We start from the raw sequence: 15,382 nt of genomic DNA on the forward strand, positions 1-15,382 counted from the left end.
CAATGTCTGCCTCAGTATATAATGATAACAGTTATGCTGTACTCCTGTCAATGTTTGCCTAACAATAGAAGCTATGCAGTTTTAAAGGCCCCTGCCGTTTGTACAGCACTACATTAACACGTAATGATTTAAAGGGACTCTGATGCAGAAGATAGCAGAGCGGTCCCTTTACATTTCCGCAGCATCCCATTTTCAAAAGCATGGGGTGTTCTGCATTTGAATGGCGTCTTAAAATGCATTCATTGTTCAGGTGGCTGCGTGGGACGCTGGGTATGTCCTTTTAAACTCTATAAACAAAAAACCAAAACACAAAGTCTAAAAACGAAATAAGACTTATGTAAAAGAATCCAAGGGCATATAGGAAATATCCATAAGGCTTCAGCATTTTTTTTTATTATTATTATTATTATTTTTATTTTTTTATAAACATGATGTGAACTTTATTTTTTATCAAAACCAATTTTTTTCCAAATCTGGTCATTCTGCCCCATGTGCCATTTCGGATATCTTTAAAGCTCGCCAATGCAATTTACCCCATCAAAACCATATATTTTTGAAAACTAGATACCTCAAGGTTTCCATGCACTAATTCTACTACCACCCTTTGTCAAACTTTGTGGTAGTAATCTATTTTGTGTTTTTTTATTAAAAAAATTGCGATTCAGGTATGGATTTACAGCTCCTGGTGTATGTCACTTTCAAACAGGAGACCAAAATGTGTTCAGCAACATTTCCCAAGTACAGTGATACCCCCCATGCATGGGTTTGTTGGGTTGTTTGGTGGGAAAAAATGACACATTTAGGAAGTGCACATTTTTTAACTTGGAAATTTAACATCTGGTCCTAATGTCCCCATGTCCTAATATGGCCATCTTTGAAGCCGGCTAATTCAATTAACCCCATCAAACCATAATTTTTTGAAAATGCTAGTATTTTAACCCTTTCCATGCATGAGATTCTACCACCAGCCTTTGCCAAAGTTTGCGGTAGCCTTTTTTTTTTTTTTCCGCACAAATTATACTTTAATTTATAGCTCTAGGTTGTAAGGGTTAAATGTCAGTGGAGTCCGGTATGCAAGCCAGGGTCAGGGTATCCAGAACAGTATCAAAGTCCGTTAAACAAGCCATGGTCAGGGTATCCAAAAATGTAGCAAAGTACGTTTAAAGCAAGCCGCAGTCACAACAAATATCACGAACCAATGCAGGAGCATGCACATTTTTTGCCAGTTCCCATGAGCTATCCACCGCCTCGTAGCCCTTCCAGTGGATGAGATACTGGAATTGCCCTTTGTGGATTCTAGAATCGAATACCTCCTCCACCTCATATTCTTCTGCGACGTCCAAAATAACAGGTTCTGGTGGGAAGTTCTGTCCTCCAGGGAACCGATTTTCAACCCATGGTTTTAATAAAGATACGTGGAACATTGGGTGAATTTTCATGGTGTGTGGGAGAGGTAACTTGATGGCTAATGGGGAAATAATGTCGCAGATGGAATAGGGACCCACAAACCTTGGTCCTAACTTCTTCGTAGGACTGGCTACCTTGAGATGTCTAGTGGATAGCCAAACTTTGTCCCCAACCTGGTACGCTGGAGCCGGAGAACGATGCGAGTCCGCAAACCATTTATAACGTTGTTGAGCCTGTTTTAGGGTGTTGCGAATCATCATGTATGTTTGCGTGAGATTTCGTACATGTTCTGTGATGGATGGAACGGTATTGAGGATAGGGGCTCCCGAGAGCATAGAAGGGTTGTAACCGTAACGGGCAAAAAATGGAGACATTTTCCCACTCCTGGGAAGATTGGCAACTGTTTTGAATGTTTTCCACTTTTAAATAATCTTTCTCACTGTAGAACGATGGACTTTAAATTGTTTGGAAATGGCCTTATAACGCTTCCCAGTAATTTTGGGCAACGACAATTGCTTATCTTAGATCTTTGCTGATGTGTTCCCTCCTTGACACTGTGTTAACACACACCTGAATGCTCTAGAGAGCAAACACCTAAAACTTCGGCTTTTATAGAGGTGGTCACACTTGCTGTTGATCAATTAAACAAGGGCATTTGATTAGCAGTACCTGTCTGCTACTTAGCATATTAATTCCTACAGAAGCAGTAAGGGTGTACTATGCTGTACTATGTCATGCGGTCATCACATCAATCGCGTGGCCGTACTGCTGGATCATTGGTCCCCTGGGACTGCCTCGGATGCGGGGCAGTCTCCAAAAACAAGCCAGACTGTATTTTTATTAGAGGTACATGTACGTCCATAAGTGCATCTTGTGATGCCGTGTCTGGATGTATATGTACGTCCATAAGAGACTGAGGGGATTATTAAACTTTTCATGCAATTTTTTCTTCAACAGCTCACACACATGATAAAACAACTAGAAGGTTAGGCACATCATGAAATAGTTATCGTTATAGGGAATATAATGCTTACCGAACCATTCCATTTCCAAGGTTAGATATCATTTCAGCAAATGCCTGTTCCAACGGCTTTTCAGAACCTTTCTGGTTAACCTATAAATACATTATATGTAATATCATGCAGATTACAATTTAAATGCATTACTTGCATTAACTATATTTTAAATAGAAATTTGATATTTATATAACACAAATATTTGTGCTACTGTTTGTACGCACCGTTAGCTCAGAATTTGCATGTATACTTTTGGAGTTCATAATGGCTTAACTACAGCAAGATGTGTTCCTCTTAACTGGCGGGATGGAATCGATTCCTTGTGTAGTACATACACAGACCTGCAACCTGGTTGGGATCTTATAGGGGTTCATTTGGTTTCATAGGCATGTGGTGCCAAAAGGTTTTACAACACAAATTCCTCTTAGAAGCTAGGACTCCAACCAGGGCCCTCTGCAAGGTGTGAAAATGTTAAAGATGAGGTACCTTTAAGTCTAGTTTTAATGTAAACTGGCTGAGTAATCCACCATATGCTTGTATCTCCTCATAGATAGTGGATTAGTTTGATATGCTAAGTGAACACTAGCAGGCAGGAAACCATTTCTTCCAGGGTCATATCCAAAGCATACATCAATAATAACCCATTAACCCCTTCAATCCCAGGGGTTTTTGGTACCTCAAAGACCAGAGCAATTTTGCCATTTTTGGGGTATGTCGGTTTAGCGATGATTCTCTTTTCCTGTGAATAGTGTACCCATATAAACTATATATTGTTGTTTCAAGGAGAGATAGAGCTTTCGTTTGATACCATAGTTGGATGATTAGCTGAAAATTTAGAATGAGAAATTTAGTAAAAACTAGCGAAGATTAGAAAAATAAACTAATTTTTTTTTACATTTTCCCTCTGAATCCTCACAAAATTAGGTAAAGTGATGGAAAATCCCCTCCAAGTTTATTAATTCAGGTTTCCTGATTTCAGAAATACCTCATTTATATAGATTTTCCAGACTTTCCCAGCACCAGGGAGCATACTATAAGGTGTACAATTTTGTATACTTTTTATGCCTATGGCTTAACGGGTTTGGGGGTTGTGAACGGGGGCAGGAGGGTTATACTGGCTAGATGTTATGCTAGGGCAATGGGAAGTAAGGTTTTTTAATAATTTTTTATTATCTTTTTTTATATATTTATTTTTTATTTTTTATTTTTTTACATTTTTTTTTATTTTTTATATATTTATTTTTTTTTACACAGAAATGGTTAGAGGTCCTCCTAGGGACCTCCTGAACATGCCAGTGATGTCACAATTTTTTTTGTATTATTTATATTATTTTAATGATTTATTTAATATTTTTAAAATGAATTAACTTTTTTTTTTTTTTCCAGCTTTTCTCTTTCAGGACGGGAGGGGGAGTGAGAGAGATGGTTTCTCACTCCCCTCCCCGCGATCCCCCTGCACCGATCACACTGTGACTCATCGGAGGGCAGGATATCCCCGCAGGGGATATCCTGTCCTCCGATGACCTTCCGGGTTACGTCAGCAGTGACGCAACCCGGAAGGGAATGCCCGATCGCGCGTTTGCAACTGCGCGATCGGGCACTTTCAACTGCAACAGCTTACCGGCGATGCCGGTTTGACAGCCAGATGTCGTTTGACAGCCTGGTCTCCCGTGCAGCGGCAGGGATGTGTCCCTGACGCTGCACGAAGGGCTGGACGTCCCGGGACGTCCATAGGGGTTTCTCTGTGGGCGTTTTTTGGACGTCCCGGTACGTCTATAGGGGAACGAAGGGGTTAAGGACAATAGGGGTTATTACTCGTAGTATATTGTGGGACAATGGCACTTAACATTTTTCGGTGTTGCTGTTTAGCTGTGATTTTCTTCTTTCTCATTTCGTGCTCCCACACATATTATATATTGTTCTTTTCAGGACAAACAGGCCTTTCTTTAGATACCATTAATTTTATCATATCACCTAATTTACTATAAAAAAATTGATAAAATATGGGTAATTTTTGTTAAAAAATTATTTTCTCACTTTTTAAACAAATAACTTTTACTCATCTGCAAAAACTAATGAAAAAACCTGCTAAAAACATTCTACTATTTGTCCTGAGTTGAGAAATACCCAATGTTTTTATGTTTGTTTGCTTTTTTCTGCATGTTATGGGGCAATAAGTACAGGTAGCGTTTTGCTATTTCAAAACCATTTTTCCAAATCTGGTCATTCTTCCCCCATGTGCCATTTCGGGTATCTTTGAAGCCGGCCAATGCAATTTACCCCATCAAATCATATATTTTTAAAAACTAGACACCCCAAGGTATCTGAAATGCTGGTATTTTAACCCTTTCCATGCACTGATTTTACCACCAGCCTTTATGAAACTTTATGGTAGTAAAAAATGTTTGTATTTTTTTCACACACGTTGTACTTCAGGTACAAATGTATTGCTCCTGGTATATGTCTGTGTCAAACAACACGCCAATATGTGTTCAGTAACATCTCCTGAGTGCAGTGATACCCCACATGCATGGGTTTGTTGGGTTATTTGGAAGGTAAAAGGCCGCCTTTGTGAGGTGTATATTTTTTTGCCATTTAGACATCTGATCCTACTGCTCCCATGTCCCATATTTGGGACATCTTTGATCCCGGCCAATGCAATTTACCCATCAAATCATACATTTAATACAACTAGGCACTGTATGGCCATTTGTAATGCCAATATTTTAACTCTTTTCATGCTGGAATTTTTGTGAAGAAAGAATTGTAGAACTTGCTTATTGAAAACTTTTTTTTTTTTTTGGTGACAGTGGAGATTTTTACATGTTACCATATTTTTTTACATTTTTTTTAACATTTTTGAACAATAATTTTTTTAAAAATGTTTGTAATTTTTTACTCATCACTGATTAGTGAGCTGGGCTCCATTGACCTTGCATGGTTGGATGCAGTACCTGCATTCCACCTGCAGGAGGAGCTCGAGAGTTCTCAAGAGGGTCTGGATAGACCCTCTGTGAACTCATTCAGTTTTTTATTGTTAATGCCATCGTGTGAATGACGGCAACGTCATTCACAGGATGGCACTTGTGGTTGCTCTTCGGAGCAACCACAAGGCGATCGGGGGTCGGGGGGGTTGTGTTGCTACATGCCTCGATATCGAGGCATGTCAGCAACACAGTTTATGCTTAGGAAGCGATTCCGATCGCTTCCTAAGCTGTTTTAGTTTGCCGCCGCCGCTATCTTTGATGATCGGTGCGGCGGCGGCCATTTTTCTTCCGGGAAGGGCTGCCCTCCCCGGATCCACGGTGCATTGTCGTTATCACGGTGCACGGCAACCCCGTACATGTACGTGGATTGTCGTTAAGGGGTTAATACATAATCATACCTCCTTTTGGGCGTATTTAGAAGAGGGAAAGCACACCCTCAGAAAGAGTACAAATATGGCTACAGCAGCTGAAGCCATTTGGAAGGAATTGTGAAGTCTGTGGCATTGAAACATAAGTAGCAAATGTGAAGTATCTATGGACTTCATAATTTACAAAAAATTACTAGATGCGAGAATTACCCCTGTGGTTCGCACAGGAGAGAAAATAAAATCAACATTCTCTATTTGGACTGGTATTTTTCCACAGCACAGCAGAAGGCCACTTATAGTTCCTGTAGGTACACCTTCCCTACGCTTATACTACACCTCTGGGCCAGCTTGGAAACTTGAGATGAACAGAGAAGGAATAAATCTGATGATGGGACATTGGTCAGTGTGCTCACTAGGGGCCAAGATCTAATTTTGAGTAAGATGTCATCTTTCCTTGCCATGGCCCTACAGACAGAAAAACAGCCACTTTACCCTCCAAGTGAGTAGTTACACGAAAAAGGAGAAATTAACAGAAACCCTGCTTGGTGTAAATACTCTGTTTTTCTTCATAATAAATATTCCTTTAAGTTTTGCTTTTGTCTGGTAAGACATTACCCGATTAGACTGATTTATTGGTAATTTGAAGTCACATAGATATTGCATATTTTCTGGTTCTGATTTTCTTGGGGGAACAAGTGCCCCATTTATGGTGGTGGCAGCGTTATGTTATTAGTTATATATTTGATCCCTTAAGGACCAGGCTGTTTTAACACTTTTGCGGTGCTCGTGTTCAGCTGTAATTTTCTCCTCACCCATTTAGTTTTTTTTCAGGACAGGAAGGGCTTTTCTTCATTTTTTTGGCATATCATCTAATTTCCAAAAAAAAAAAAAAATTTTTTTTTTCTAAATCCACTTTTTCTCACTTTTATTTGAAAAATCTTTTACTCATCCAAAACAGCTAATGAAAAAAACTGCTGAATAGATTCTATTTGTCCTGGGTTTAGAAATACCCAATGTGGTTGTTTTTTTTTTTGCTGCAAGTTATTGGGCAATAAGTACAAGCAGCCTTTTGCTATTTCAAAACAATTTTTTTCCAAATCTGGACATTCTGCCCCATGTGCTATTTGGGTATCTTTAAAGCCAGCCAATGCAATTTGATTAGAAAGTGGGCTCCATTGACTTGCATGGTTGAATGCAGTACCTGTATTCAACCTGAAAGGGGAGCCAGAGTTATCAAGAGGGACGTTTAGAAGTGATCGTTGACGCCCTCCCAGACATGGCCCATGATGCCGATCTAAGTGTTGCTGAATGCCTCGACATCCAGGCATTACAGCAACACCGTTTAAGCGAAGAAAGTGACTGTAGATCACTTTCTAAGCTTGTTTAATGCTATGACGTGCCAGGCCCGTCAGAGGTCGTTAAGGGGTTAAGCTCTGCGTAAATTGTTGGCGCTATATAAATAAGACAATAATAATATTATAATTAAGTGTGGGTGGTATTAAGGGGTGATTTTTATTGATATTTACGGTATGGGGCAGACAATTTTATCTATTTTACTACCAGAACCAAGTCACACACGCTTGGAGTTTGGTGTGCATGTGACAAAATGGGGGCAGCCGTGGGATAACTAAAAAAGCTTGTCTTGTCATGCTAATAAACTGTAAAGCTGAATCATCCAGAAGCCTTGGAATATATCAGCTTTACAGCTTATTAGCACACATGTAAATTTGCTCACCTTCCTGTAAATGCAATCTTGTTTTATTTTATCATATTTGGGTGAGATACTGCGCAATCTTGTCCCTTTTCTCTATCACTATATCTAGCTTCAAAGATATTGAGAAGAGTTTGAATAACACAGATTAATTGCGAGTGCAATACTTACCGCCGATTGAAAAATCACACTTGTTATTACTGGCTACACTATTGTTATTTTCTTTTTCCTCCCCAAATTAACACAAGCACAAGTGTTTTGTTGATATCTGCATCCAGAGAATGCTGTTCTAGGGTTGCAGCTGTGAAATAGGGGAAGTATTTTTTATATTATCTATATCTATATCTATATCTCTATATATCTATATATATATATATATATATATATATATATATATATATATAATATATATATACCGTATTGGCTCGGATATAGGCCGCCCCCGTATATAGGCCGCACCCTAAAAGTTTGGTGCTTTTTTAAAGAAAAAGTTTTTTTCTTTAAAAAAGCACCAAAAAAACATGCTGCCACTCTGTCTCCCCCCCCCAAGATATGCTGCCACTCTTTCTCTCCCCCCCCGAGATATGCTGCCACTGTCCTCCTCCCCCCTCGAGATATGCTGCCACTGTCCCCCCCCCCCCCCCCCGAGATATGTTGCCACTCTGCCCCCCCCCGACTTACCAGAGGAGACTCCCGGGTGTCTTGCGGGGCCGGCGGGGGACATCTACGCAATACGCGTACACAACTTCCGGTGCCGGCACATCAGCTGAGTGCCGGCACCGGAAGTTGTGTACGCGTATTGCGTAGATGTCCCCCGCCGGCCCCGCAAGACACCCGGGAGTCTCCTCTGGTAAGTCTTGGGGGCAGAGGTAAAGCTTAGACAACCTCCCGTGCCGGCACCCCCCCCCCCGAGGAAAGTGCTGGCAGGGGAGGCTGTCTGAGCGTATCGGGGAGTAGGATGCAGGTCCCCTGCACCGCTGCGGGGGATCTGTATCCTAACCCTGCCCGGCGCCCGGGACTGCATGTCCTGGGCGTCGGGCGCTAGACCCCGAATATAGGCCGCACCCCCACTTTAAAGACTTAAAGTGGGGGGAAAAAGTGCGGCCTATATTCGAGCCAATACGGTATTATATATATGTTGGTAGAGGACAATTCACTCGAAGTCACTCTTACACATTTTAACACGGTATTGTTTGTACTGGTACCCTTGTCACTTCTCTTGCACACGTTTTTTTTTTGTACCAGATTTTAGTGTTGCTGGATTTGCTAGTTAATCCAGGCACTAAAAACAAATTGTTTCCAAAGGCTTAACTAAATGCATACTTAATATATTTACAATTCAACTGTTCCCCTCTTCTTGTTTTCTTTTTGTTACCATTTGCTTGGCTGGTTTCATAAATTGAGTACCAGGTGCAGTTGCAGTCCAAGGCAGCGCTAGACCATGTTTGATTGATTCCCTGCTGGGGAAAAACCAAAGAGGAGCTGGTACAAGCATTGTTGGACTATGACATGCAACAAGCAGCACAAAGTGATGCCTCAAACACATTTTAGGGGGCATGGTCACAGAGGAGATACCTGCAGCTGAAGTGACATACCGAGATCTGGAGATCCTTTGTACTCTTCTTTTAAAATACTTGGAGATGCAAACCTAAGAACACAGCTTATCCTTAAATATCAAGAGGCTGCAGAGCGCAAGGCTGCAGAGTGCCAGGTTGCAATAGAGCATGAACTAAAACTGGCAGAGATGTAGAGGTTAACTACCTCACCTTTCAGTGTTGATTCAAGAGGCTCTTCTGGACCTAAACCACATACAGAAAATCTCAACATTAAACAAGGTTGGGGGTCTTCCTGCACAGTTTGCAAGTAGTACCGATTACCAAAATACAAGTGGGCAAAGTACCTCACCATTTGTCTCAAAGATCCTGTGCTGGAAGCATTTGCATCAGAATCTGAACAATGAGGGGATTAAGGCTGCACGGCAGATTTTTTTTTAGGACATTTGTAGAGTCGCAGGGAAGGAATTGGGATCAATACCTGCCACACCTCCTTTTGAGCTCCTCTACGGGCACAGAGTGCCCAGTCTCCTGGCTCTAATTTCTAGAGGGGTCAGAAGGAGACTTGGGGTCCCAAAGACATTGTAATTATCTGTAATTATGGATAAAATACAGGCTTTAATAGGGGAGGTGTGTGAGAATCTGAGGGCTGCCCAATCCAAGCAGAAGTACTGGTATGATCGTAATGCCAGAGTATGTATGAAGTGGGGCAAAAGGTCCTTGTATTGATACCCATATGGCAGAACAAATTGCAGGTGGCCTGGGAAGGTCCTTTTACTGCTCCACAGTGGGTCAATGATGTAAACTGTGTGGTATCTTTGTAGAGGGGGGGAGGAAAAAGGTGTACCTTTTGATCAAAGCGTACTATGACAGGGAGCCCACTGTGTTAACTGTATGTAGTTTGCCTAGGGAAGAGCACAAACTTTAATGACCAAGGCTTTTTTACACTACAGGAGCAATTCTGCAGGCCTCTGTTTAACCATAATATCCCCCAGTTAATCTACTCACAAATTATATATTTTCTGGTATTTTATAAATTAACATGTTGTCCCCACATTTGTCTCTTTAACTAGGTATGAGTTGTGCATTAAGTAAATTGAAATCGGAGAGATCAACATCCTATGTGCTTGCTGTACTCTTTTACACAAGAGGGCATTGTTGCCAGCAGCTCTTGTTGGTGAAGTGCTGCGTATTCCCCCCGTCGACATGTTGCTCAATATTTTTGGAACCCTTCCTATATCCTGATGGGGCCATCCATTCCTCGTCAGTCCCTGGGATCACAGTCTGGGGCTATGACTGTTCAGAGTCACATGCTTAGAGTTACATGGTCTGCCTAGGCATCTGGGCAACCAGCAAAAGCAGTGTCCACTGACGATAGCCAATTTCCACTACAATTGTTCGAAGAGCACGACAAGCATGTGATTTGCACATCAAGCCATCACATGCTTGGGGAGGTTTCTGGTTGGCCGTTGCTGAACTGCCTGAGCAGCCAACAGCAACACCATCTTCAGTGTCCCAGTCAGACCACTGAAGAACAAAAAAAAGATGACACCATGAAAATTTAACTACTCTGCTAACACATGGATTAATGTACATATGATGGCTGAAGTGTCCCTTTAAAAAAGGTGAGACTAACCACCATAACCCTCTTATATCAAAAACAGCATGAGCTGTGACTGCTACTGGATTGTATTATTATTTATTGATTTACCGTATTTGCTCGATTATAAGACAAGTTTTTTTCCAGAGCAAATTCTCTGAAAAATACCCCTCATCTTATAATCGGGGTCGTCTTATAATCAGACCTCAAATAGGATGCAGGGGACCTGGATCCTCCTGTGTTATGCCCCCCCCAATTTACCAGTGCTTCTGAGTCCTAAGTGCGTAGTCTGGGGCAGCAGGTAGAGCTCTACACGATTTGCGTAGACAACTTCCGCTGCAGCCGGGAGGAGGTGCGGTTAGCAGCGGGGGTTGTCTGCGTCCATCGCGCAGACCTTCCCCGGCTGTTAGAGATCAGAGTTCCCCGCACTGGTCATATCACTTTTTGTATTATACGTTGTGCTGTATATTTTCTTTTATTTAATATACCGATCAGCCATAACATTATGATTACTGACATGTGAAGTGAATAACATTGGTAATCTTGTTATCATGGCATCTGTCAGAGGGTGGGATTAGGCAGCAAGGGAACATTTCATCCTCAAAGCTGATGAGTTAGAAGCAGGAAAAATAGCCAAGGGTCTGAGCAATTTTCACAAAGGCCAAATTGCGATGGCTAGACGACTGGGTGAGAGCATATCCAAAAATATTGCTCTTGTAGGGTGTTCCCTGTCTGCGGTAGTCGGTACCTATAAAAAGTGGTCCAAAGAATGAAAAGTGGTGAAGCCGCTACAGAGTCATGGGCGGCAAAGACTCATTCATGCACATAGGGGTCAAAGGCTGGCCCGTGTTATCAAATCCAACAGATACACTACTATAGCTCAAATTGCTAAAAAGGTTAATGCTGGTTTTGATAGAAAGGTGTCAGAACACACAGTGCATCAGTTTGTTGCGTATGGGGCTGCGTGGCCGCAGACCAGCCAGGGAGCCAATGCTCCCTTCGGAGACTGGGCCACAGTATTTCAACATGATAACGACTCCAAACACACCTCCAAGACAACCACTGCCTTGCTAAAGAAGCTGAGGGTAAAGGTGATGGACTGGCCAACCATGTCTCCAGACCTAAACCCTATTGAGCATCTGTGGGGCATCCTCAAGAGGAAGGTGGGGGAGCACAAGGTCTATAACATCCACCAGCTCCGTGATGTCGTCATGGAGGAGTGGAAGAGGACTTCAGTGGCAACCTGTGAAACTCTGGTGAACTCCATGCCCAAGAGGGTTAAGGCAGTGCTGGAAAATAATGGTGGTCATACAAAATATTGACACTTTGGGCCCAATTTGGACATTTCCACTTAGGGGTGTACTCACTTTTGTTGCCAAGGTTTAGACATTAATGGCTGTGTGTTGAGTTAATTTTAAGGGAACAGCAAATTTACACTGTTATACAGGCTGTACACTCACTACTTTACATTGTAGCAGAGTATCATTTCTTCAGTGTTATCTGTAGATGTGATTTATCCGGACTTTGCTAAGGCATTTAATACAGTCCCACATAAAAGGCTAAATTAACAGAAACAGGCTTAGGGACAAATGTCTGTATTTGGATTGGAAATTGGCTAAAAGATAGAATGCAGAAAGTTGTTGTGAATGGATGTTTCTCAGACTGTACGCAGGTATTACGTGGAGTGCCTCAGGGGTCTGTCCTGGGTCATCTTCTTTTTAATTTATTTATAAATAAACTCCCAGGCTGCATTGAGAGCCATGTCACAGTTTTTGCTGACGCCACAAAATTAGGCAGGGTAATTCAGACTAACCTGGATGTTTCTTCTTTGCAGGAGGATTTAGACATAGTTGGGGACTGGTCGTACAAGTGGCAGATGCGGTTCAACATAGATAAATGCAAAGTTATACATTATGGTAAAAATAATAAAAATGCAAACTATACTATAAATGGAATATCCTTGGGGAAAACTGCCAATCAAGGATTTAGTAATAATGGTAGACAATAGACTTGACAAGCAGCTGCAAGGACCAATAAGGTTTTGGCATGCATAAAAAGAGGTATTGATTCACAGGAGGAGGAGATCATCTTGCCTCTTTACAGGTCAATGGTAAGACCTCACCTAGAGTATGCGGTACAATTCTGGGCACCAGTCCATAAAAAGGACATTATGGAACTAGAAAAAGTGCAAAGGAGGGCTACAAAATTAATAAGGGAATTGGCAGATATTAGTTATGAAGAGAGACTAAAAAAGTTAAAATGATATGCACTGGAAAAATGTCATCTTAGAGCTTAATTAGGGTTCTTTCGCCGTCTTTTGGATCAAGAGTAGGAAGGTTAGGTAGAAGGGTTGAACCTGATGGACTTAGGTCATTTTTCAACCTTATGTACTATGTAACTATGCAACTATGAAAATATATAACAAAATATTTACAAAAATGTGAGGGGTGTACTCACTTTTGTGAGATACTGTATATATATATATATATATATATATATTTGGACTTTTTTTGGTCACAGTGGGGAATTATTTTTCCGTGTTACCAACATTTTTATTTTATTTTACTAATCACAGAGCAATCGGAGCAATCACAAGGCGACTGGGGTAGGGGGGTTATGTTGCTGAATGCATCAATATCGAGGCATGTCAGCAACACCGATGCGATAGTTATCATGATTTTTTTTTAATATAGTTTATGTGGGTACAATAAATCAGTGGTACATTACAATTAAACAAAGACATAGCAAAAATCAAAAACGTTTGCATCCTCACAAGTAAAATACTGCAAAATACTAGCCAGCATTTTTTTCATCACTAATCGTGTTTTTCATTTCCTGGCGCCTAAGGTTTGTCATGGCTTGCCATATACAAACATACATTTACACAAACCCCACATCGTAACAGAAACACACCAACATTGCATGCTCACAAACACTAACAGCTTACAGTAACACATGCTAACATTCTGCTCTCATGTGCACACATACCAACACTCATACACACACTGTAACGCTATATGCTGACAAACACGCTCATACACTCTACATGCTAGCACCACACTCTTATACACATGCACACACTGGCGAACACTATACATATATAAAATTACACTAACACTATTACACATACACACTGAATCTGGCACTACGATACAGTAGACATACTGATTCCAGCACTATACTGCTACACACTCAGACTGACTCCAGCACTATACCTATACACACGGACATTACAGTATACACATACACACCCAGCGGGTTCACGTAATGTGCATTTTACATGACCCAGCTGGAAGCCTCACGGCACCCACTACACCACGCCGCCGGAGGAAAGCACAGGGTGCAGAATTCATAATGGCAGCCCTGCAAAACCCTGGTGGTTTCTAATCGCCATGGTAACCAGGCAACTGGGAATTGTCAAGCCCTGCCTTAATGGGTTAAATAATGTGCAGTAATCTGCACTGTTTTATCCAGTTTAGTGCCTATCTTTTTTGGAACCTTATAATATGTATAATCCTTTATAAAGTGATCTGAGTCTTGGTTATTCAATTAATATAAGCTGAACAACCATAAATATCATGAGAGTTCCCTGATAAAACTGCAAATGTTGGGTATCTGCATGCACTTAAGTCATTTACACAAACACTATAAAAGACTATAAAAACCATAAGAAAATATTCTCAAATTCACATGTAATTTAAACACATTTAAAATTAAAATAAACAAGACTTACCAGGTTAACAACTATTTGTTTTCCATAACTAATTATTTGCGAGTCAAAATGTCTCTGGAAGCCATCCATCTGAAGAAAAAAAGAATTGAAAAAGACGTGAACATTTAAAAATGGAGGCAGCACTTCTTTTTTAACAGATTTCCCTTAACAAAACCAAACATAATAGCCAAGTTAAATCTCTCTCCAAAACTGTGTACCAGTGCCCCACTGTTTCCTGCACTTCCGGACATCTTTCGATTGGAAAGGGAAGTAAGCATGATGTGTCTTCCATCTGCTGCACTTAGATTCCTTATCTGACCACTGCGGCTACAGTCCTCAACATTGCCCGTTTCTTTTGTGCTTCTTCAAAAGAGCTTAGAAGAAACAGACTTCTGCCTTGAAAATTCTGCCTGAGAGAGACTTCACTGATGCAGTATAACTATATTGTGCTTAGTTGCTGTGTTTGCCATGAGGTATGACTTTTGACATTAAACGGCCTTCAACAACCTCACCTTGCTAGTGAGTTTGGCTGTTCCTCTGTTTTATTCCTCCAACAAAGCTGTTTCTGTTTATGATTGTGTTTTCGCTTACATATTAAATTGATGATCATTAGCACCTGTCAGGTGTGCGATTAAAAAATTATACCAAACTATATGCCTACAAAATCCCTACTAACGTTTTGCAAGTGCACCTAGAAGAGAGGGGGGAGAGAGGGGGGGGGAGAGAGAGAGGGGGAGGAGAGAGAGGGGGGGGGGAGAGAGGGGGGAGAGAGGGGGGAGGGGAAGGGAGAGACGGCACATTGTGCAATATACAACATTAAAACGGAGGACAACTAATAGGCAGTTACAATACCTTGAGCCTGTAGTTCTATCTTTAAAGTCAATATGTATGGAATTGGAATATGTATGAAATGTTGCAGGCTTCTTACTTTGATGGACCACAACACTAAAAGGCAAAGAAATTCAGGCTTTGTCCCTGAAGGCCATCACCAGTAAACTGGGTTAAATAGGATGCTTGGGGAGGCTCAA

General features: G+C 41.2%; 1 protein-coding gene across 1 annotated transcript in view; it reads right to left on the reverse strand.

Annotated features, from left to right (window-relative positions):
• The window catches only part of LOC149274084 (phosphatidylinositol-3-phosphatase SAC1), a gene marked incomplete at its 3' end in the record, with an annotated part of 145,336 nt that overhangs the window by 91,542 nt on the left and 38,412 nt on the right, over positions 1-15,382 (reverse strand). The window contains exons 11-12 of the mRNA XM_089505851.1: positions 14,376-14,444; positions 2,442-2,521 (exon numbers count right to left, since the gene is read on the reverse strand). Of these exons, the coding sequence (XP_089361977.1) occupies positions 2,442-2,521; positions 14,376-14,444 (149 nt within the window). The remainder of the gene's footprint in view (positions 1-2,441; positions 2,522-14,375; positions 14,445-15,382) is intronic.

This window comes from Sceloporus occidentalis, unplaced genomic scaffold (genome assembly GCF_023333645.1).
Source record: "Sceloporus occidentalis isolate IW3139 unplaced genomic scaffold, rSceOcc1.0.p SCAF_348, whole genome shotgun sequence".
Lineage (NCBI taxonomy): Eukaryota > Metazoa > Chordata > Lepidosauria > Squamata > Phrynosomatidae > Sceloporus > Sceloporus occidentalis.